Source organism: Rhinolophus hipposideros (genome assembly GCF_964194185.1).
Source record: "Rhinolophus hipposideros genome assembly, chromosome: 5".
Taxonomy (NCBI): domain Eukaryota; kingdom Metazoa; phylum Chordata; class Mammalia; order Chiroptera; family Rhinolophidae; genus Rhinolophus; species Rhinolophus hipposideros.
In genome coordinates this window covers 67,662,048-67,687,577 of record NC_138051.1, presented here as the reverse complement: position 1 = coordinate 67,687,577, position 25,530 = coordinate 67,662,048, and the positions used below count along the sequence as shown (strand labels likewise).

Here is a 25,530-nt window from a genome sequence, read left to right as displayed (position 1 = left end):
TATTTCATTTTTATATTTAGGGGAGACCCTGATGTCTACATATTTTTCTGTCTTTAAGCTATACTATTGTGAATGATATCGAGTGAAGACTATATTTATGTATTGTCTACAAAATAAACAGTGGCACAAGAAAATGTATTAATACAGTTGACCACATTATCCACAACAAATGGGTATTATGATAAGTTCAGGCGTCCACTTCCCAACACCGTTCGCTCACCACCACCATCTAATACCCTGTAATGCAGTGGACTTAACTAAATTCCTCCAGGGAGAAACAACTAAATGTCAAATAGTTGTCAAAACTTAGCAAAAAATTGTTAAGAAGGGTCAATTTATGCAGACCAGTTTATTCTACAGGACACATATCGGTATCACCCATGATAGCTTCTACAGATACCTGACATTTAACATGTCCACAACTGAATTCATCATCTTCTCTATATATCTGCTTGGCAGTCTATGTTTTCAATCCTGATTAAGAGTTTCAGTACCTAACAAATATTGTTGACCCCCCCTTCCCTCTTTTCCACAAAATATTTGATTCTAGAAATGTCTCTCAAATTGACGCTCCATACCATCACTACTGCCGGACTATTATTTGTCCTTTGAACAGCTGCAATAGTTTCTACTGGATTTCCATCCACCAGTCTGACTTCAGTTAAATCTAACCACAAGCTGCCAAAGGCAGCAGAGAGCCTGTTCTTTAAAGACAAGAATCTAAATTTTTTAAAATCTGCCTTCTAAAATCCGTTCTAGTGTGTCTGTAACCTTCTACTCTTCCAGCCGCAGCTTCATATTTCTTCCTTGTATTCCAATCTACGCCTCTACTTTCGACATCACATACCCTGTGTTCTAGTCACACTGAATTTCTCGGTGTTCCTTGAAGACACCTGGCTTTTTCAAAACCATGTGCCTGTAGGTAGAGTATTTCTTATGCCTGGAAGACATAAACAGCTAAATTTCTCATATCCTTCAAAAATCCACACAAAACCTACCACTTGCTGTGGCACTGTCCCAGCAACTCTAAGCTTCCTATAGTTGTTAACATATCTGTCTCCTCAACTAAATTGATATCCTTGATGCAGGAAAAATATAATTTATCTTTTTCAAACCCCAATACTGCCTCATTGCCTAACAGAGTAAATTCTCAGTAAATGCTAGATGAATAAATCAGACCAAAAGCCAGGCTATAACTAACTCTAATTTTTAGTATTGAATTATGCTATAAGAGAATATAGAATTACATGTTACATACTCTGGGGGTTTTATTTCTACCTATTTTATTTATTTATGTGGATGTCTTCGTAAAACTCAATCTAGTGGGGAAGACTGAAAAGAAAATAAGAGGCGTGTACTTGAATTTCTCCTATCGCGATGGCACAAAGGAAGGAAAACAAAGGATGTGATGTCTCCACATTCTTGTAATATCTGGTAATATCTTGTAATATCTAGAAGCCCTAGAAAGTTTGCTGGCTTTTAAGCAGTGTAGGCAAATTTAAGTGGATAAGCCCCTCCATTCTTATGTTATGGGTGTTGATCGAATTAATGCAGCCAGGTGGAGGTCATGTAGGTCAAGGTCATTTGAAGTCTTACTCTTCTGTTTTCCATCTTACAAACCAAAGATAATAAAAGAGACCTACCTCTGTTTTTTTTTTCACTTTTATTTAATCCCTTTAAATCTGTAGGAATACATGTTGTGGAAGCTCAATCCAATTAGCACACATTCATTTATTAAATTTTTCCTTATAAAAGGTTTATCATCAAAAATGTATTACTGAAATATGAAATCTTGACAATATAGTGCAGAATAATAATTTCTCCATACTGCCAGCTGGAGGATTGCTACAGATATGATAAAGATGGTGATATTGCCATTATGTTGTAAAGTTTTCCTTCGTCTCTAATAATAACTGGCTAAGGTAAGGACTTAATCTAATTGACGATTCGGTGGGTGGTGACGACACGTTTCACCAAAGCAGGCCCATAAACTTCTTGAAAAGGTTGTTTTCTGATATTTTCAGAAGCAGACTTAAAACTATTAATCTAACTTAACTATGTCAAAAAATATTTTTGCATTCTTTCTGTTTCACAGTCACTTGAGAAAAAAATTGTCATAAACAATGGATCTAGAAATGTCACAATGGAGCAATGTATTTGACTTTCAAGATAACAAAAATCATTTTTGAATTTTATCTGTATCTCAGCTTTCAGTGCAAACATAGATAGTGCTGTGTAGGAATATGTGGACTTCTCAAGTATTCTTATGAATTTAGCAATCAGATATCAATTTGCTTACTAAATCTGCAGATTCAGGCAAACAACCAACTTTGTTAAGAATCACTGCTGTTTGCAAAGACAATCTTTTTTAAACAAGTAGCTAATGATTATCACTTGTGTGCCAGGTATTGTGGTTGATAATGGCAGAGCTGCTGCTAGTCCATACAGTGTTTATGAGAAAAAAGCATCCTTTCCTTAAGACACGTTTATTTCCAGCTTTTAGAAAATTGTCACAATATGCCAATTTTTTTAGTACAAGAAAACGTACCAGAAGTTGTCAGAAAATTGTTGCAGTATATATACTACTCTCTGATCTAAAAGGTGCCCCTTGGTGGTGGCCCTCCTGTGCAATGCACACCACACAGACTTACACTGTTGTTCTGCTGCTGCGGATGCACTCGTACATGACTAAGAACAGCCATAGCTTCCGCCTCTGTGGAATTTACAGTCTAGGAAGGACAACCCAGCATATAACAAAGGAATCTGATCTAGACTCAGAGGTAAGAGAAGACTTTAATGCTTAAATATAGATTTAAAAGATGTGTGGGAGTTAATTAGGAGAAGGGGTCAGGGGAGAACATTCCATGCAGAAAGACTAGCAAGTACAGAGGCTCTGTGTTGGCTGCAAGCAGGGTGCATCTCAAAATAGGAAGAGGCTGACCACAGAGAGCTGAAGGAAGGATAATATGAAAAGAATCTGGAAAGGTGGGCCAGGGACCAGGCCATGTAAAACCTCATAGGCCTAAGGACTTTGGTTTTATTTTGAAAGCAATGAAAAAAATCATTTGAGGATTTCAAGAAGAATCAGAGAGCTGTGACAAAAGTGACATGATCAGATCTACATTTTGAAAAGATTATTCTAGCTTCAATGTGGAGAATGAGTTGGGGCTCAAAGTGGAAGCAGGACAGGGCCTCTGTTGCTGAGATCTAGGAGGCACCCCTCCCCTCTACGGAGTTATATTCATTGATTCAGTGAATGGCACCAAAAGAGCACATTAACAGTACACACTAATACAACATGCACAGTGCCGCCTGGAGCTGTGCAATGTTGTGATGGGAGAGGGAGCCGGGTTAGAAGGCTATGGTAGTAGTATAGGGCAGAGATAAAGGTAGTTTGGATAGATTGGGAGCAGAGTGGAAATGGACGGATCTGAAAGTCAAGATAGGGAGGTAGGCTTAATACGATTATCTCAATGGAATTGCCTCAGTGTACAGTGAGTCACTTAAATAAGTTAACTGTTAATTTCGTAAAGCTAAAGCTCCCATTTTGTATGTTGATTGATCCTGAATACTAATTTGAAACTTACCTGTCTTCATCTTAATCATTTAAGGAGAGTTGATGTGTTATTCAGGAATAAAATCCCTTGCAAACAGAAGGCTGCCTCTACACCTGCAGTGTCCTGTATGGTGGCCACTTGCCACATGTAGCTACTGAGTGTTTGAAATGTGGCTGGTTTGAATTGGGATGTGGTATAAGTGTGAAATATACTCCAGAATTCAAAGACTTATTTGGAAACTATCTAATTAATGAATCTTAATATCAATTGCATGTTGAAATAATATTTGGGTATATTGGATTAACTAAAATATATTATTACAATTAATCTGGCCTTTTAATTAAAAAAATTTCATGTGGCTAATAGAAATTTTAAAATTATATACATGGTTCATATTATGTTACTACCAGATCTAGTCCACATATAGGAAACGGGTTGGGCACTTTAAAATTTGACAGCATGATGCCTGGCATCATCAGACAGGTGGTTTAGTATTTTTAGATTTCACATGATAGATTATGATTCCAAATTCAAGGTTTCTGTCCCAAAATTTTACTTATCATAATACTTACTACAATATGACTGTAAATATTAGTCTTGGCAAGGGAAAATATTGTTTTATCATCCAAACTAATAAGTTTTGGTCTTGACTTGATCCTGGGTTCCATTTTTATAACTTCTTCATCAAATTTCAAATCCTGGGACAATACTGATCCTTCTGAATTTTTTTTGCTTTCTTCTAGAATAACATTGTTGAACGAAGAAAATAAAGAGTGAGCCTTGACCTAAAAAATGTATTAAAAACATTGAAACTTTGGTTGCTGTATTTATCCTTTTGAGCAAGAAATAGATTTTGTAGTAAAGATAAATTAAGTTTTTCAGTTATGTAGTAATATCTGCGATGCTCAGAATCACATTAGGAAATCTATGAGAGTAGATTAAAATTGTGGGCTAAGGATGAGTATATTCATCCCCTCCCACTGAATAGTCCTTAAAACTGGCAAAATATAATTTAAAACAGCGAAGAGAGCTGCAACAAAAGACTAAAAATTGTGAGACATAAATCATTCAGTGATTGACAGAGAAAAAGGAGCAGAAATATAACCTGTAGCCAAAACATACACAGGAGATAAACACACTGAAGAACAGATCCAGAGAAACCAGGTGTTCAGAGTGAACAAGTTAAACAGCAGGAGGAGGCTGTAGGTAATTAGGCATCCAGGTAATTGGGTAATTATGGTACCAACTGTGGATGGATAAGCAAGCACAACATGAAACAAATGGAAATGGCTCTAAAAAAACCCAAACTGGTCCATACGAGATTTTTTTTAAATCTGGGAGAATAAAGCATTTATAAGAATAAAGCATCTACCATAGAAAATAGGGTAAACATTTCAAAGTCAAATTAAAAACAATTAGTGAAATAAAAAATAATCACTAAATGCTCTGAACACCCAAATGGATATGGCAGCAGATCAAATCAGCAGTATGGAAGCTAATATTGAGGAAATCTTCCAAAACATAGAATTTTAAAAATGGAGATGTAAAAAAAAAAATTACAAGACATGGATAATTAATTAATTAAGTCCAATGTTTAACTAATAAAGATGCTAGGCAGCTTGACAGAGAATAGAAGAAATAATCAATGAATTAAGAGAAGGAAACTTCCCAGAAGTGAAGAAAGAACTGAACCTTCACATCGAAAGAGCTCATGATGTGGCAAGCAGAAGAATGGAGCTAATGTCTTCGCTGATGTCACTGAACAGTAACAGCAATCAGGAACTGCTCACCTCTTGACTTCTTATTATTTGAGTTACTCTATTTACTATTTGTTTGGGTTTCTGTGTTTTTTGCTGAAAGTGTACTTGACTAATACAATCCCATTCATAATAACAATATAAATACCCAGAACAATACTTAACAAGAAATGTTTAAGATCAATGTAAAGAAAACTGTAAGAGAAGACTTGAGTAAATGGAATAACTTAACCATGGTCCTGGATGAGAAGCCCAATACTGCAAAGTATTTAGTTCACCCTAAATTAAGTTTTAAATTCAATACAATCTCAATCAAATCCTAATAGGATTTTAAAATAGAACTTTACAAGCTGATTCTAAATTTTATTTGGAAAAGAAAATGCTCAAAAATAGCCAAGATTTTTTTTTTCTTTTAAGGAGTTGGGGAAGGGGAAGGAAATTTGCCCTATTACATATCAAAACATATGATCAAGGTTGTAATAACCAAAACAGTGTGGTAGGAGTCCAAGATTAGACAAAGAGATCAATGAACAGAATAGGAGGATCAGTAAAAGACCCCTTTTATATGAAAATAATTTTAACAATAAAGATGGTATTTTCAAATACAGCAAAAAAGATGATGCTTGTCAAATAGCTATGCATTTTTAGAAAAAATATTTGATCACCCTACCTCATACAATATAAAACAATTTCTAGGTGGAACTAATAAAGTAAACGTTTAGAAGAACTTATGTAGACTTGGAAGAAAATAAAGAAGATTTATATAAATGCCTTCTGAAACGAGACAAAAAATTCAGAATCCACACCAGAAAAGATGGAAAAAATTGACCTTTTAAAAATTAACTTGTAATTTACAAATTAAAATGACAACTGAGTTTTTTGCTACAAATAAAAGACAAGTGACATAGAAATGCTTAGAAAAAGGATTGAAAGCAAACCCATAAAGCTGTTAACAGTGGATGCCTTCATGAAAGGGAGTGGCAGTGGGGTTGAAGCAAAAGCAGATTTTCATGTTTATTCTATATTCTTCAATATAGTTGAATTTTTTCTGGTGAGATTATAGCCATATATTACTCATGTAATATATTTGCATAATTAAAATATTTCGGTGTCATAATGATTTGTTTTCAAAATTAACTATGCATATGTAAAATAAACTTGACATAACATTGGACTTCAAATTACTGTTCTGTTCTCATATAAGGAATTCCAGCTTTAAAAATACATTCATACCACCGTAATATACTCAAATTCAACGATGTATTCTGGCAAAACAAAGTCATGGTCAAAGACAAACCACTTGCACTGCCGAAAGTTGCAATCACAGTCTCTTTGCTGCACTATAGAATCTAGAGTAAGATAAAAAACAGAAACAAGCAAAACAAACACTCTTCAAAATGAAACATAATATACCTTTTTCATTCTTACATGGATTAATAAACAACAAACTCAGTACTACAAACTCCAACTATTATGTTATTGTGTTTTTTTTCTCATATCTCCCCCCAACACCACAGATAGTTTATTAATTCTGTAAATACTTACTAGTCACCTTTTCACTACATAGACTAGTAGGGTTTAATTTTATTCGTATTATTTTACCTTTTCGTACTTTTTCACTTTTCTGTTTGGCCATGTAGTTTCAACAAATGTATTACTCTAAAAACTTGTCGTTAAAAGTTTTTATCTTTTGAAATACATATTATATATATCATATATAATACATATATGGTACTTATATGTATGTGAAATATAAAATAAAATAAAATTTTACAAACTAGAATATCTACACATACACGTATATAAATGACATTGAAATAGAGGGTAGAAAAATGGAAGCTCAGTAGCTAGGAACATTTTTTTGAAGAAAAGTTTACAAACTGTTTTAGGTAGAGGTTAAACTGTAAGCATCTGTATGAAATACAAACATTTTGTATTCAGAAAGTTGAAAGCAGATTTCTCTTTATGGCAAACATACTTAGTAAATATTTTCGAGGAATGAACACTGAATTAACCATTGGATAGTTGGCTTGACTGATGGAGTCCTGTTCACGAGCCTGAACACTCTGGCCAAGGAAAACCTTTGTAATGAGAAGGATGCCTAAGATGAAAAAAACAAATCATTTTTAACAATAATGCATTTTAGTCATTTTCCAATATCACCTTCCTTATTGGTTGGCCCCAGACTTGATTGCATATTGTGTAAAGGCAGAGATTCTGGCTATCTTTTTGCCACTGGATAGCACATAGCACATTGCTTCACCCAAAACAGGAGCTCAAGAAATATTTGTTCAATAAATAAAATGGTTATAAAAGAGGATTCCTGTGATTTTATCACTCATATAAATAAATTAACCATATTTCTGACTACTCAATCTTTAGTAGGTTGGATAGTTGAGACCAACAATTACGTGTCCCTTAGTCCCTGACCTGATCAAATCTCCTTATTATACATTCTTTGGCACGATGCATTAATACTTCATCTTTGTAGCTTTTCTGGTAATTGTAATTTTATATTTATTTGCATAATTATTAATGTTCATAAACACCATAAAGGAGAAAATGTGTCCACTTTGCATTGCCTGTATCACTATCACCTACCACATGCCTCACACAGAGTAAGCATTCAATAAATATGTGTGGGACTGAAGAATGAATGTGGAAGAGGGTGAGGCAAGAGAGAACATGATGAATTGGTCTCTTTCCCCTATCTGTAGGGGATGTGTCCTAGAAACTGGGTCATGTACTTTTACTTATACATATTCAAGATGCAAATAAAGTACATATGACTGAATAAATTAAATACCAAAAGTTCATCTTCCAAAAGGCAACTTATTAAGCAATCCATACATTTCACAATTTGTTTTTAGCCAATTTTGCATTTAAAACTAGGATTTATTATTATATTTTGATGATTAAGGACAAATAAGGCCTGCCTTCCTGAGTGCTCTATATGATGATTAATGCGTAAATTGGCCAAGTTCTCTTTTCTCTTCCCTATGAATTTTGTGTGTGTGTGTGTGTGTGTATAATACACACATATGTATATGTATGTGTATATATGCATGTATATGTATGTATATATTAATATAAAGTTTTTTTATTTTGGGACACTACTTAATGAACAAAAGCAGACTATGAGGTGTTTATATCATATAAGCAGGATTAAATATGAGTAACAAATGAGTCTCATCCTTATAAACACATGATAATCACTCAGTAAATATCTATTGATAACTTGATTAAAGTAATAGATCAGAAAGTCATGTATTACTACACTGGTAAATATTTAATAAAATAGGTTTCAGAAAATCTCCCAGGTTGGTAAAACCAAGCATCAAAAATGTTATGGAAATAATTAATGAATTTGAAGACTTATAACTTAAAAGTTCAGAAATACTGTACATTTGTATTACCATGTCTAAAGAGCTCATGCTCAAAAGAGTTTTTCTTCTCATCCTTGTACTTCTGCTGTAGAAATTGAATTCTGGGACAGTCACATATACTTAGGCTGTTGGCAAGAATAACAGCTTCTTTTCTGAGAGGGAGCTGTAATGCAAAAACAAAGTCTGAGTATTTTTACAAAATTGACAGTACCTCAGCATCAATACAGATGGTTTATTATTTTCTATTTTATGTATCTGGGCAAAGAAAACGCAGGCCAGATTCACTGAAAAGAAGTGGATAACCTTCATGAGCAACTAAATTCTGTAAAACCATTTATATAATGTATTTTAAATGTATATGTAAATAGGTTTGTGAAAAGTAATGTAGAACAGTATTGTTTTTGTAAAAGCAGCCAGAGTCAAGACTGAAAACACTGTGTGGTTCAGGAGCTACAGTTTTACACATATTCAGTGATATTCCACTAGTAAATCGTGTAAGTTCTAAAAAGAAAATCCTGTGGGAATTACATCAGTGAAGGCTTATATAAGGCATATATATATATATATATATATATGTATATATATATATATATATATATAAAATTAGACCAGATATATTATGAAATATATATGTATATATATTTAATATATAAATATATACATATGTATATATGTTTCATAATATATCTTGTCTAATAATCGACGTTGTTTTCCAGATACTTGTTCTAATGCATGGAAATCGGTTTGCTAGATTTATTTGACTAGATTTATTTCTTGAAAGTGTTTTATCAGAGATATTCATATTACTTGCTGGGAAAGCAACTCTAAAAAGCAAAAACAATCTCTATTTTTAGCAGTAAAAAATCCAGAGCTAAGAGAGATTATTGATCTACCCAAGGACAGAAGTAGAATTTTGCAGTCATGATTTGAACTCACTTCTACTCCCCGCTCTCACTATCTCAGTTTTGAAATTATTACTAGTTTAATATTAGTAGCCAAATTATCTAGAAATCTATCTTTTCTATAAATGCTGAATTTTCTCCATATTTTTTTCTTATTGAAACCTGTTATCCGAAGAGGTTTTTTAAAAAATAAATACTGAAATGTGCCTCATGTGACCATAAATTCCACATCCCATTAAATATAATCTTATACTTCTAGTGAACATCACTAAATATCCATTAGATATTTGCATGGCATTACGAGGCTACTGCATGGTCTTGGCCCTCAAATAAGAGAGGGGATAAAAGAAACTATACCCAATAATTAAAAATACAAGGCATCACAAGATGTGTGAAATGAGATATCTTTTTTAAAGTGAGGTGATTAAGAAGGAATTTTTAGAGGTAATGGGATCGTGGCTAGGCTTTGAAGATTAGACAAAATTCCAAAACTCATAAACTTTAAAGGAAAGTATTCTTTTTTTTTTTTTTAAAGGAAAGTATTCTTAAGAGAAGGAAAACATATAAAGATACAGAAATAGGTGTGGTTGCCATCCATCCATGTATCCAACCATCCATCTTTTATTTATCAGACTCCAAGTAAGAATGTATAAACAAAGTCCTCGCCCTCAAGAACTTATAGAGAAATGATTATATTTCAACATAACAAATGTGCTACAATAAAAGTTCCCAATTGATTCCCCTTAGTCAAGCTTTACTTAACCAATTCATAGGATTAACCAGTATTTTCCATTCTCTCTCTAACCCACAGTATGGTGATAATTCAAGCATAAATGGGTACTTTTTAAAATGCTGATACACTTGTTTCACCCAGTCATGCTTTATACTTACCAAAAGTCAGTTAATTTTCTTCCTAAACTAGTTTATACCAATTGTATTTGTCATTGAAATTATGCCCATTACATAAAGCAATGAAATATGAGAATGAGAGATGTTTCTCTGAAAACTAAGTGAAAAGCTTTGGTAAGATTCCATAGAGGCTAATAATCATTAACTACTTCTGTCAAAATGTGTAGGGGAAATAAATGCAAATTGGTAGTGGCAAGGAGGGTCATACAAACCAGATGGATTCTTGCATTCAAGTTGCTTTGCAAGAATCTTTAAGTTCATGCTCAATTTTAAAGCAACCAAAACTAATATGTAATATGGTTGTGGCTGATGCAAGAAAGACTACGTAGAGTTCCAAACTCATACTCAAAGGCTTTGGCCCTCCATAAAAAGACAGATGACTGTAAGCTTACGTGTTTTAAGTTATACTAAAGGATTCTTTAGGTAAATCATTTGTTTACAGTTCTCCATTTTAATTGCCTTTTTTAAAAAACCTGTAAACTAAGTAGGAGGGCTCCTACTGGTTGAGAATTCAGGACAGGCTTCACCGAGGAGCAAGTTCTTGAGCTGAGACTTGAAGGACATGTATGCCACAGGGAAAAAGGAGGAAAAGGCATTTCATCGAAGGAAGGTGTTGAGGTGTGTTTAGGAGAATCACAAGTAAAGTACATCCTTGGGACACTGGTGTGGTTGGTAACGCAGAGTTAGGTTGAAGCTGTATTGTAAAGGGTCTTAAATTTTGCTGGGGAGAGGAATTTGGACTCCATTATTGGAAGTAACGGGAAGCTGCTGAAGGTTTCTCATGACACAGTGCAGTATGCTCTCTGGAAAAAATAGTTTAGGAAAGATCGATTTGTCTGTATTATTAAAGGTGGCAGGAGGAGAAAGAAGGGCAGGGTTTCTTGTTAGGAAACTATTGGCAAAGATTAGAAGGCTACTGAGTGGTGGCAGGCAACGGCAACAGGGAGGGAAAGGAGGAATGCAAGCGATACAGTAAAAAAGGAATCACTAAAATGGCAAATGATTAGATGTAGGGTTAATGGAAGAGGGACTGGTCAAAAACTTCCAAGGCTTTGAACCTGTTCAGTGGAGGGAATGACAATATTGTTAATAGAAATAAGGAAAGAAAATGGGAGGGAGCTGCTTATGAGCAAAAGATTAAAAGCTTGTTTTAGACATATCGTATAAGAAGATAAAGTGGATAACCATGCAGGAATGGCAGCTGTGGGTGTCAGAGCAGAGATCAGGAGATGGGCTAGCTGGGGGATGTAAGCCAAAGTCAAATAAATAATACTCCCTATGGCTATTGACCATGACATATTTGATCTTCCCTACGCCAGCCAGCCCTCTGCCTCAGTCAAGTACTGCCAAACTATGCCACATTCTGAATTGTTTACACAGCTCATCTTTTAAATCAGATCCCATCTCTTAAATGATACAGAACATAACTATGTATCCTTACTCAGTGTGTACATATAATAGCATAGAAATCTAACTTATCTGATCTACATGCTACACAGTGTTTTTTTCAGCTAATTGTGTTCCCCCATTTCTAAGATTTTAACAATGAGAGTAATTGATGGTGGGTGCAGAAAGAAGGGAAGATTAGTAAATTTTAATTTTCTGGTATTCTTATGTTTTGAGGCAAAATGAGGAACAAAAAGGAAACAAAAAATGGGACAATCAGAAAAACAGGAGAATAACAGTAGTGTAATATCATGGATGCCAAAGGAGAGTTTCGAAAAGGAAAGAGCAGTCAAATAATATCAAATGTTTCAGACAATCATGATAAATTGTATCAAAAATTTCCATGTGCCAGGAACTGGTCCAAGTACTTTTTTGATAAATTTTAGTAATACATTATATTTAATCAAATATTCCAAAATATTATCATTTCGACATGTAATCAATGTAAGAAATTATAGTCCTGTTTTCTGTATCAAGTCTTCAAAAAGTGGTGTATATTTTAAACTTAGAGCACATCTCGGTTCTGATTAATCACAATTCAAATGCATAGCAGCCACACATGGGTAGTGGCTAATGCAGTGCAGGGAGCAGTGCAGAGGGCTGTTGGGTGGATTAGAGCTATTGCAACTCTTTTAGGAGATGCAGGAGATGAAGCATAAGCGCAGTGAATGGCATGCAGAAAACACACAGAAATGTTAGCCCCATCCCTACCCAACCCTGTGTGCCCATGATGGTCCAGAGTTCTCTGGAATGACTCTGAGCACTTCACTCCACCTTCTAAAACCCACAGTTCCCCACCTCCTTCTCCTTTCTCTTCCTGAAAGTACAGTGAGGGCCACCTTGCTGCAGCCACCATCACGTCTGGCCTGAGCCATTGTAGAACCTCCTGCAAATAGTGCCCCTGTCATTTGCTCCTACTCCCTCTAATCTCTCCACCGAGCAGCTGGAATGCTTTTTTTATTATTGTGGTAAAAAAAAATACAGTAAAAGATACCATTTTAACTATTTTTAAGTGTACAATTCAATGGCATTAACTACATTCACAATATTGTGCAACCACACCACCATCCATTTCCAGAACTTTTCATCATCCCAAATAGAAGCTCTGTACTCATTAAGCATAATTTCCATATGTCTATCCTTCCTATCCCTTGGTAACACCAATTCCACTTTCTATTTCTATCAATTTGCCTGTTCTAGGTACCTTATATAAGTGGAATCATACAGTATTTGTCCATTTATGACTGGCTTCTTTCATTTAGCATGTTTTCAAGATTCATGCATGTTGTAGCATGTATCAGAATTTCATTTTTTTATGGCTGAATAAAATTGCATTGTATGTGTATACATTTTGTTTATCCATTCATCTGTTGATGGACATTGGGGTGGTTTCTACTTTTTTGATTATTGTGAATAATTATGCTTTGAATATTGAGATAAGGGGAGGCGTCATCAAAATGGTGGCGTGAGGTGAGCCTCTGTATATCTCCCATGGAATTTACAACTAATCGAACATCTATAACTCCACAAAGGACTCCCTGCACAGCAGACAGGCAAGACCAAGAGACCCACTACTGAATTCACCTAAAGGTGGCAGAACTGCGCGAGTGGGGAAGGAGGGAAAGGAGAAGTGTGGAGACGGAGCCGCGCAAGTGCAGGATGCAGTCCTAGCTCAGTGCTCGGAGCTCGCTGCATCTGGAACTACTGCAGCTGCGGGAGAGGGAAGGACTCGGACTGCTAGGGCTCTGCTTATGGCCCACAGGGCTGAGAGGGCAGCATATAACATGGCTGAACCCAACGCTATGGCAGAGACCTCGGAGAAAAGACTGAGGGAAGAGGGCTGAAATCGGTGGTTTAAGCCCTCACTGTCGAGTGGAGAACGGAAGCCTTAGGCATGGAGACTAGCCGCCCCCTCCTTACCCTCCCAGAGCTCGGCCCATCCCCACCTGCCCGGAGCTAGAAGCGGAAGAGTAGTAGTGTCAGATCAAAAGAGCAGAATATTTGCTGATCTGAGAACTGTGGACTGCAGACACAGATTCCCCCGGCAAAGGGGAGGGAGCTATGGAAGCAAGACCGGCTATGGTGATGGCCGCAGCCATTGCTTTGGGCCACCTCTCACAACTCACCCCGCCCCTAGCCCCACATATCTGGGCGGATCCCTACAGGAGTAAACGGAACTGCTGTAACATACCGGCTCTGAATCTGGTGCAGGAAGAGCTTTGGAACTTCAAAAGCTCTCTGCATACCCACATGGACACTGTGCCCTGTGACCCAGGCAAACTATTAACAAAGGAGAAGCCCATCTCCCAGGGAATCCCCCCATTGTGTGAGAAGCTGGAATAGTGCAGAGAAAACATAGCACTACCGTGTGAGAGAAAAAAAAATGCTGCAGTTGGAGAGAAAATAAAACATTCTACCAACAATGACTGGAAAACAAAAAAAAGACCTCTTTCTATCAACCTGTTCCAGAAGCCACTCCTGTAGATGTCTAGGAAGAGAAATAATACATCAGTAATTGCCATGAATGATCAAGACAACAAGACAGCTCAGAAAGAAAGTGAAAAGTCTCCAGAAAAGAAACTTAAAGATATGGAAATATGTAACTTAAATGACAGAGAATTCAATACTGCAGTTCTGAAAAAACTCAACGAGATGCAAGGAAACACAGAAAGGCAGTTTAATGAACTCAGAAACACAATCAAAGAATGACATGAGCATTTTATGAAAGAGATTAAAATTTTGAAAAAGAACCAAATGGAATTTCTGGAGATTAAGAACTCAATAGAAGAAATAATAAAATATCCAGCTTAGTTAGTAGAGTTGACCAGATGGAGGAAAGAATCAGTGACATCGAAGATAGAAACGTGGAATTTACACAAATGGAAGAAGAAAGAGACTTGAGACTTAAAAGAAATGAAAGAATTCTACAAGAACTTTCTGACTCCATCAGAAAGAGCAATATAAGAATAATGGGCATATCAGAAGGAGAAGAAAGAGAGAAGGGAACAGAGAATATATTCAAACAAATTGTCGATCAGAACATCTCAAACTGTGGACAGAACTGGATCCTCGAATCCAAGGAGCAAATAGAACACCTAATTACCTCAATCCCACAGGCCTTCTCCAAGGCACATTATATTTAAGCTGTCTAAAATCAACAACAAAGAAAGAATCCTCAAGGCAGCCAGGGAAAAGAAGACAGTAACCTACAAAGGAAAGCCCATTAGATTATCATCAGATTTTTCAGCAGAAACTCTACAAGCCAGGAGGGAGTGGAACCAAATATTCAAACTATTGAAAGAGAGAAATTATGAGCCAAGAATAATATATCCAGCAAAGATATCCTTTAGATATGAAGGAGGAATAAAGACCTTTCCAAACATACAGAAGCTGAGGGAATTTTCTAACACACAACCTGCACTACAAGAAATACTAAAGGAGGCTATTCAACCACCATCAACAGGGACAATTTGTGGCAACCAAAACATAAAAAGGGGGAGAGTAAAGGCCTGAACCAGAATATGGGAATGGAGAAAGTAAGCGTGCTGAAGAAAATGGGATACTCTAAATATCAAACTTTCTTTTACATAAACTTAAGGGTAACCACTCAAAAAACATCCAGAACTGAAATATATACTGTAATAAAAGAAGAAACAGAGGGAAACATCATAGAATACCACCACACAGAAATAATAGACAACATCAAAAAGGCAAAGAAACAATGGAGACACAGCCTTACCAGAAAACTAAAGATAGAATGACAAGAAATCCTCACATATCAATAATTACCCTAAATGTAAATGGACTGAACTCACCAATAAAAAAGTACAGAGTAGAAGATTGGATCAAAAAACTAAACGCAACCATATGCTGTCTCTAAGAGACACATCTCAGCTACAAGGAAAAGCATAGACTCAAAGTGAAAGGGTGGAAATTGACACTCCAAGCAAATAGTACCCAGAGAAAATCAGGTGTAGCCATACTGATATCAGATGAAACAGACTTCAGGGTGAAAAAGGTAACAAGAGACAAAGATGGACATTTCATAATGGTAAAGGGGACTATACAACAAGAAGACATAACAGTCATCAATATTTATGCCCCCAATCAGGGAGCACCAAATTATACCAAGCAACTACTAACAGAACTAAAGGGAGAAACTGACCAAAACACAATTATACTAGGCGAGTTAACTACATCATTGACAGCTATGGGTACATCATCCAAGCAGAAAATAAATAATGAAAGAGCAGCCCTAAATGACACATTAGATGAAATGGACATAATTGACATATATAGAGCACTTCATCCTAAAACATCAGACTATACATTTTTTTTTCTAGTGTACATGGAACATTCTCAAGGATAGACCATATATTGGGACATAAAATCAGCCTCAGCAAATTTAAGAAGATTGAAATCATACCAAGCATATTCTATGATCACAAGGCTTTGAAATTGGATATCAACTGCAAAAAGAAAGCAGGAAAAAACACAGATACATGGAGATTAAACAACATACTTTTAAAGAACGACCAGGTCAAAGAAGAAATTAAAGGAGAGATCGAAAGATACATAGAAACAAATGATAATGAAAATACGTCCTACCAAAATTTTTGGGATGCAGCAAAAGCAGTTTTAAGAGGGAAATTTATATCATTACAGGCCTATCTCAAGAAACAAGAAAAATCCCCAATAAGTAACCTCATGTTACACCTTAAAGAACTAGAAAAAGAAGAACAAGTGAAACCCAAGGTCAGCAGAAGAAAGGAAATAACAAAAATCAGACCAGAACTAAATGAAATAGAGAACAAAAAGACAATAGAAAACATTAATGTGACAAAGAGCTGGTTCTTTGAAAAGATTAACACAATTGACAAACCCTTGGCTAGACTCACTAAGATAAAAAGAGAGAAGACACTAATTAAAAAAATCAGAAATGAAAAAGGGGAAGTTATCACGGACACCACAGAAATACAAAGGATCATCCAAGAATACTATGGGAATATATGCCACCAAGTTCAATAACCATGAAGAACTGGAAAATCTAAACAGACGGATCACCAGTAACGAAATTGAATCAGTCATCCAAAACCTTCCCAAAAGAAAAAGTCCTGGACCAGATGGCTTCACTAGTGAATTCTACCAAACTTTCAAAGAGGATCTAATACCAATCCTGCTCAAACTCTTCCAAAAAACTGAAGAAGAGACAGTAATTCCTAACGCATTTTATGAGGCCAACATTACCCTGATACCAAAACCTGGTAAGGACAACACAAAAGATGAAAACTACAGACCAATATCTCTGATGAATACAGACGCAAAAATCCTAAACAAAATTCTAGCAAATTGAATACAACAATGCATTAAAAAGATTATTCATCACGACCAAGTGGGGTTCATCCCTAGGGCACAAGGATGGTTCAACATCCCCAAATCTATCAATGTGATACATCACATAAACAAAATAAAGGACAAAAATCATATGATTATATCAATTGATGCAGAAAAAACATTTGACAAGAAGCAACATCGATTTATGATTAAAACACTTAATAAAATAGGTATAGAAGGAAAATACCTTAACATAATAAAGGCCATATATGACAAACCCTCAGCTAATCTCATAATTAATGGAGAAAGACTGAAGCCCTTTACTCTACGTTCAGGAACATGACAGGGCTGTCCCCTATCACCTCTGCTTTTCAACATAGTGTAGGAAGTCCTTGCCAGAGCAATTAAGCAAGAGAAAGAAATAAAAGGCATCCAAATTGGGAATGAATGTTAAATTGTCACTCTTTGCAGATGACATGATGCTATATATAGAAAACCCTAGATACTCCACCAAAAAGCTATTGGAAACAATGAATGAATACAGTAAAGTTGCTGGCTACAAAATCAACGTAGAAAAGTCCATTGCATTCCTATATACTAACAATGAAATCTCAGAAAAAGAAATACAAAAAACAATTCCTTTTGCAATTGCAGCAAAAAGAATAAAATACCTAGGAATAAACTTAACGAAGGACGTGAAAGACCTATATGCTGAGAACTATAAGACAGTTTTAAAAGAAATTGAAGAAGACATAAATAAATGGAAAGACATTATGTGCTCATGGATTGGTAGAATCAACATAGTTAAAATGGCCATATTATCAAAAGCAATATACAGATTTAATGCAATCCCCATCAAAATCCCAATGGCATTTTTTAAAGAAATAGAACAAAAAATCATCAGATTTGTTTGGAACCACAAAAGACCCCGAAGAGCCAAAGCAATCTTAAGAAAAAAGAACAATACTGGAGGTATCACACTCCCTGACTTTAGCTTGTACTACAGGGCAACAATAATCAAAACAGCATGGTACTGGCAGAAAAACAGACACATAGGCCAATGGAATAGAACTGAGAACCCAGAAATAAACCCATATAAATATGGACAGATAATTTTTGACAAAGAAGCTAAAAACATATGGTGCTGGGAGAATTGGATAGCCACATGCAAAAGAATGAAACTGGACTGTTATCTGTCACCATGTACCAAAAGCAATTCAACATGGATCAAAGACTTAAGCATAAGACCTGACACAATAAACTGCATAGAAGAAAACATAGGCACTAAACTTATGGACCTTGGGTTCAAAGAGCATTTTATGAATTTGACTCCAAAGGCAAGGGAAGTAAAAGCTAAAATAAACGAATGGGAATATATGAAACTTAAAAGCTTCTGCACAGCACAAGAAACCATCGACAAAATAAAGAGGCAACCAACTGAATGGGAGAAGATTTTTGCAAACAGTGCCTCCGATAAGGGGCTAATATCCAAAATATACAAGGAACTCATGCAACTCAACAACAACAAAAAACAAACAACCCAATTGAAAAATGGGCAGACGACCTGAAGAGACATTTCTCCAAAAAGAACATACAAATGGGAAATAGACATATGAAAAAATGCTCAACATCACTAATCATTAGAGAAATGCAAATAAAAACCACAATGAGATATCACGTCACCCCAGTCAGAATGGCTATCATCAACAAGACAAATAGTAACAAGTGTTGGAGAGGCTGTGGAGAAAAAGGAATCCTCATACACTGTTGGTGGGAATGCAGACTGGTGCAGCCGCTTATGGAAGGCAGTGTGGAGGTTCTTGAAAAAAATTCAAATAGAATTACCATATGACCCAGCAATCCCTCTCCTGGGTATCTACCCAAAAAATCTGGAAACATTTATCCATAAAGACACGTGTGCTCCAATGTTCATTGCAGCTTTGTTTACGGTGGCCAAGACATGGAAACAACCAAAATGTCCTTCGATAGATGAATGGATAAAGATGTTGTGGTATATATACACAATGGAATACTATTCGGCGTTAAGGAAAGATGATATAGGAGCATTTGTGACAACATGGTTGGATCTTGAGAGTATAATGCTAAGCGAAATAAGTCAGACAGAAAAAGCAGAAAACCATATGATTTCACTGATATGTGGTATATAAACCAAAAATAACAAAAGAACAAGACAAACAAATGAGAAACAAAAACTTATATACAAACAATAGTTTAGTGGTTACCAGAGGGTAAGGGGGTGGGGGGTGGGAGATGAGGTTAAAGGGGATCAAATATATGGTGATGGAAGGAGAACTGACTCTGGGTGGTGAACACACAATGGGATTTATAGATGATGTAATACAGAATTGTACACCTTAAATCTGTGTAATTTTACTAACAATTGTCACCCCAATAAATTTAAAAAAAGAATATTGAGATACAAGAAATTCTTAAACATATCTCACTTAATCCTAACAACAACTCTGGGAAGTAGGTATTATTATCTTCTTTTATAAATAGGAAGAAAAAGGCGTAGAGAAGTGAAGTCCCAGAGCTGGTTGAGTAGGAAAGCCAGGATTCAGATGCAGCAGTGTTTTCATTTCATGTGTGCCATGATGTGAAGAGAGTTAGGAAACACTGTCTACACCTGCTACAGCTGCCTCAACAAGAGTGTGGAGGACAGAGAAAAGTTGACTGGATACTTTGGAGCTCAGGAGTGATCTGGCATGAAGCAATATCAGCAACGAGATGGGGGCAATAAGTAGAGAACAAAGAAATGGTGGCAGTGAAAGGAAAGTGAAAAATAGGATGATAGCTAGAAAGCACAGGCAGTGTTAAGTGAATTGATTTTTTTCAAGATGGAGAGGACCTTGGAGAATTTAAAACAGATTAAAGAAGTAGATTTCAAGATCATCAACACAAGGATCACAGCATAAAAAATAGGATGCCTGGAAAGATTAAATAGATAGTCATGCACATAAAGTAAATAATGGACTTAATTCTTGTACAATCCAAAGAACAAAGATGCTATACTTTCTATGACAGCACTCAGGTTTTTTATGCTACAGAAGTTTTCTATAAATATGAATAAAAGGATTAAGAATCAAACCATGCTGAACTGGTGCCAGAGCTTTACTCACTAAGAAGAAAGCATTATTCTGAATGACATTTTATGCTACCTTGCTTGTTTCACTGTCTTTGAATCCTTTTTCAAGGATTTGTAGCAGATGCTTTTTCTTCACTGTAACTTCAGGATCAGAAACATAAAAAAGGCATTCCAGCATGTTTCGATAGTTCCTTAAGAATAGAGACAAACAAATGTTTAAGAACTGATTTCAAAAAACGCTTAGCCATAGATAAGACAACTATATGTCCTGCCCAGGATATTTCTCACTTACATTGGACTTTCCCATGTCATTATTAAACCTCCACTCCCCTTCAGTCTCACAAAGAGCCCCAATGTGGATAAACTATGAGGTTATTCTAGTCAAGGGAGATGCATGAAAAGGAAATATTTAATAAGAAGTCATATTTTCAATATTGTAAACTTTTAAAACAGAAAGACATTTTTACAAAAATAAAAGCAGACTTGTAAAAATGTTCCTTGTGGAATTTAACTTCTTACTCTGAATCGTGCATGTCTTCATTGTCCAAAAACTTTTGGAGTTTATTTTCAAATTTTAGTCTCAGAATACGGTTGTTAACTTTGATGACACGTTTTACTTTCACTCCTGTAATACCAAATGTTCTGAAGTCCCATGTACAAAAACGTGATAGAATTAATTCATAGCAGGAATTAAACCTATACGGAAATACAGAATATATACAAAAAAACAGATTTTCCTTAAAATGTTGAAGAACACAAAGTTACTTACGATAGTTACTTACGATAGTTGTTTTTTTTGGTAATGATAGATACATCGTCATATAGTAGCTCTATTTGGGTTCACACTGGACACAGTTATTCAATCAATAAAAGAAAGGCTAAACTTTGAAACATAAAAATAATAGTCCTGGGGTGGCCGATTAGTCCTGGGGTGGTCTTGGTTAGAGTGTGGTGCTCGTAACAACAAGATTGCCTGTTCGATCCCCACATGGGCCACTGTGAGCTGAGCCCTCCACAACTAGATTGAAACAACTACTTGACTTGGAGCTGTTGAGTCCTGGAAAAACACACTTAAGTAAATAAAAGTTGAAAAAACAAAACAAACTGGAAATCTAGATTTAAAAAAAGTCCTTTTATTAATTATTATATATTTGGTCTGACTAAAGGTATGTTGGTTGAGCAATCCTGAATTTCTGATACACTCTTTTTTGGCTTCAGTGAACTACATGTTCTTGCTTTCTTCTTATTGGCAGCTCCTTTTTATTCTGACAGATTTCTAAATATTGGATTGCCCCAGGAGTATATCTTTAGCTCTTCTCTTATTTCCATGAATACTATCCCTAAATAATTTCATCTGGTCCTTTGGCAACATATATTAAAAATATACATATATAAATTCCAACATTTTATTTCTAGACTTTATCTCTACCCAACTTAACTGGATATAACGAGACCATATATATCCAACTACCTGCTTGATATATGCTCACTTGAATATGTGATAGGCCTCTCAAACTTAACTCATGCAATGGCCGGCTGCCCCTTAAGCCTGTTCCTCTTGAGTGTTTTCCATGTCAGTATATGGCACCACCAACTAACTGGTAGCTTAGGTTAAAACCACAGGAAGAAATCTTGCTTCCTCTCTTCCTCACCAATATCCAGTTCCTCAGCCAGTCTGTTTGGGCCTACATCTAAAATACATCCTGTAATATTATTGTGATAAGTTTACACAGTGACAGATGATTACTATAACTAGTGGGGTGATCACATTGGAGGATATAAAAATGTCAAGTCACTATATTGTACACCTGAAACTAATATAACCAATATACGATTGTATACCAACTATACTTATATTGGTATACAAAAAAACTAATTTAAAAAACAAAATACATCCTGATGTGACCCTGTCTTATCATCACCACTGGTATTACCCTACGCCGGATCACCCTCATTGCTCAGTTGGACTATTGCAATAACTTTGCAACTGAGGATAAAGAAGTGAAAGAGGCAGGGTCCCTGCTCTCATGAAGCCTATATTCCAAGGGAGTTGGACAAAAAATAAATAAGACATAAATAAAATCATTTCTAAACTGATAAGTGCTTTGAAGAAAGAGAGGCTTGGGGTAATAAATGGAATGGGGGCTAGTTAAGAAGGGTCTTGGGTAAGACCTTTCAGAGAAGATATTTGAGCTAAGATTGGGGGAGGAGCGGCCAGTTATGTGAAAAATCTCAAGAAAATGGACTGAAGTGCTCATTTGCTCTCTGCTGCCCTCATCCGGCCATGCTCGCAGCAGTTCTGGCTCTGTCAGGGTAGTACAGATTTTAGATGGTGGGCCCATAAAATGAGATTTTAACATGGATCAATTTGAAATGGAAGTTAAGTGGATCCTATATGGTATCTATTTGCCTTTGACGAGATGTTTGGTCCTCACGGGCACAATCAGCCAGGGGCTGAGCATGGGTGTGGACTAAGATCACAGAGTTTCCTTGGGGGGGGGGGGTCTCTTCCTTATACTGACATCTGAGCTCTTATTTACAGCACTACGTTTCTCACTAGCAAAGGCTGAGCCAGTGCAGCCAGGCACTGCCCAGCTATGCCGCTCTTAGAGTTGAGAAGAAAGCTGCCCAAACCAAATCAATCCCAGAGAAGCTCCCAGGATGGTACAGGAGACAGAGGTGGTGTTGCAATCCAGCATGAGGCCGCTAAATAGTTCAGAGGTCTGGCCAAACAACCACATCATCATGTGGAGTGGGAAACCTGCAGTCTCATCTACAGAGGGATCATTTTCTGGGTCTAAATCAGTCCAAGTCATCCCTAAATGACATGTCCTGGAACCACTGAAGTTCTCATTATTATCTGTACTCTAATTATTATTGCATTCTGATACAAACTAGTGCTGTGGGCATTTTATGTAGATAAGGTTTTTGTTATAGGGTAACAAAAGTGTAATCCAGATTAAAGGAGAGAGATTATAACTATAAGTAATTTTTGAAAGTGCAGGAGATAGAAGAGACTGATAAGGGAGAGTGTAAAAAGAAAAGAGAAAATGTCTAAGTACGAAAAACAAGAGAGGTGAAGTTACAAGGAAGGAATGGTTAACAGTATCAAGTACTGCAGAGGTTAGTAGAGTGAGGGCCCCTCCTCTCACTGGGCACACCCAGCTCACGAGTGGGACCTGAATGTGTGAACATTCACAGTGGCCTTATACATCATTGACTAAGATATTGTTACACAGAGAGATGCCTACAAACGTTCATTAATATGCAGATGATGCATTCATTTAGCAAATGTAGAATGCACATGTTTTTAAATGGCTGGAGTTCAATGAAATCTTTTAAAGTGCAGTTCAGAATCTTAAACAAGGGTTTAATAAATGCTGTTAACTGACTTGATGACCTAAACCAACATCAGTACAAAACAAAAAGTTTATGCTCTTATAGCTCCCTGAAACAGTACAGCATGAAATCTTTATATGTAAGGATTTCGATTAATTACTGAAAGTCTTTATATCCACAAAAGTGAAACTGTTACATATTTACATAGTGACATAGAAACCTAAATTTGTAGTTATCCACTGAATTATGAATCCAGCCAGCTCTATGCTAGATGTTATGACTTATCAGGTACATGAAACACTATATTTGTCCCCAGGGAGCTTACACAGTCTCTTATATGTTGTTTCGTGGTGCTTTAAAGTTATTTTTTAAATTGTAAATGTCTTGTATCTATAACCAGGTTGAAAGCTTCTCAAACACAAGGACTGCATCTTTGATGCTTTGGAGTCCCTATTTGATAAATGTTGTCTGACGTCAAAGGCTAATTCAATTGCTAATACATAGGTAAACAGCATGACTCTATAATGATAATGCTTTAGTGGCATTATCAATCTAGATTAACAATCTAGTCACCAAGTAAGGTTCTATAAAACAGGACTTTTTAAAACTGAAAAATATAGCCCTTTTATTTCATAAAAGAAACAAGGCTAAGAAATATTGAAAGATAAACAATTAGAAATATGCAATTCTCTTTGGCTAAAAAAATGAACAAAGGCTATGTTGACGAATTATACAGGTATACACCATTTTTTGAAACTTTGATTTGCACAACTTCACTTTTATGAAAAGTGAAAGACCTACATTAATACCTGTTTTTGCTAACCAAAAGAAATTTGAAGAGAATTTTCGTTTTTATGAAAAAAAGGCAAAAAGCAAAAATAGCACTCAGTGTTTGTTTTGCAGTGAACTGTTATAGAGGCTTCAGGCACTGGTAAATGAAACCACACTGTACACGCGTTATTTCTACCATACATATGGTGTGTATTTATCGTATCATTCCTACTTTCACTATATGTTAGTGTTATTTTAGGTTTATGTGTTAGTTGGTATGATTTGGTAGGTTATTTTTTAGGTCTGGGACTACTCAAAAAATTTTTCCCATCTAAATTACTGGTAATTGCTCCTTCACTTTACACCATTTCGGCTTATTTCGGCTATGAAAGGTTTCATAGGAACACTCTACTTTAGAATACCAGGGAAATCTGTATGTCTGTTCTAGCTGTACTCCAGTACTTTTTATTTAAACGCTAAATCATTGGCTTTAAAAATATTAATAAAAGAGAAGTCAGTGCTTAAATAAAACTACTAGATATGTAGCACACAGAGCAATTTAAAGCACTTTAGTCATTATTTCTTAACATACATAAAAGATCAGAGCTAAGGTGGCCAAGCTTGTAGTACACTAAAAGTAAAAAACAGTCCTTGAAATTCTGCCAACATATATTTGATTTTTCTCCTTAAAATGGATCAAGGTTATTTTAATTAAAACTAAGTAAACAATTGTTAATGCTTATCAAAATCCATCAATGCTATCTAATTGACTGTCAGGCTGACATAGTTACCTAAATGGCATTTTAGTCATATTGCTTTTACATATTCTTGCCCACTAATCTACTTGTTTTGTAAAGAGCTTACGATAAGTTAAAAAGAAACAAATAATTTAAAAAATTCTGTTTAGAGTGAGTGAATATAAATGAAAGACGGAAAAAAATTATTCATGCATCTTGCAGAGAGACACCATTCAATTTTTGCACTTGAAAAAAACCAAGGCCTCTACTTGTTTACATGGGAACT

General features: G+C 35.7%; 1 protein-coding gene across 1 annotated transcript in view; it reads right to left on the bottom strand.

Moving 5' to 3' along the window:
- Positions 1 to 25,530, bottom strand: part of LRRC9 (leucine rich repeat containing 9) — a 96,115-nt gene that overhangs the window by 47,294 nt on the left and 23,291 nt on the right. Inside the window, exons 11-16 of the mRNA XM_081049748.1 lie at positions 20,917 to 21,093; positions 20,471 to 20,588; positions 8,731 to 8,863; positions 7,293 to 7,415; positions 6,548 to 6,663; positions 4,130 to 4,342 (exon numbers count right to left, since the gene is read on the bottom strand). Of these exons, the coding sequence (XP_080905874.1) occupies positions 4,130 to 4,342; positions 6,548 to 6,663; positions 7,293 to 7,415; positions 8,731 to 8,863; positions 20,471 to 20,588; positions 20,917 to 21,093 (880 nt within the window). The remainder of the gene's footprint in view (positions 1 to 4,129; positions 4,343 to 6,547; positions 6,664 to 7,292; positions 7,416 to 8,730; positions 8,864 to 20,470; positions 20,589 to 20,916; positions 21,094 to 25,530) is intronic.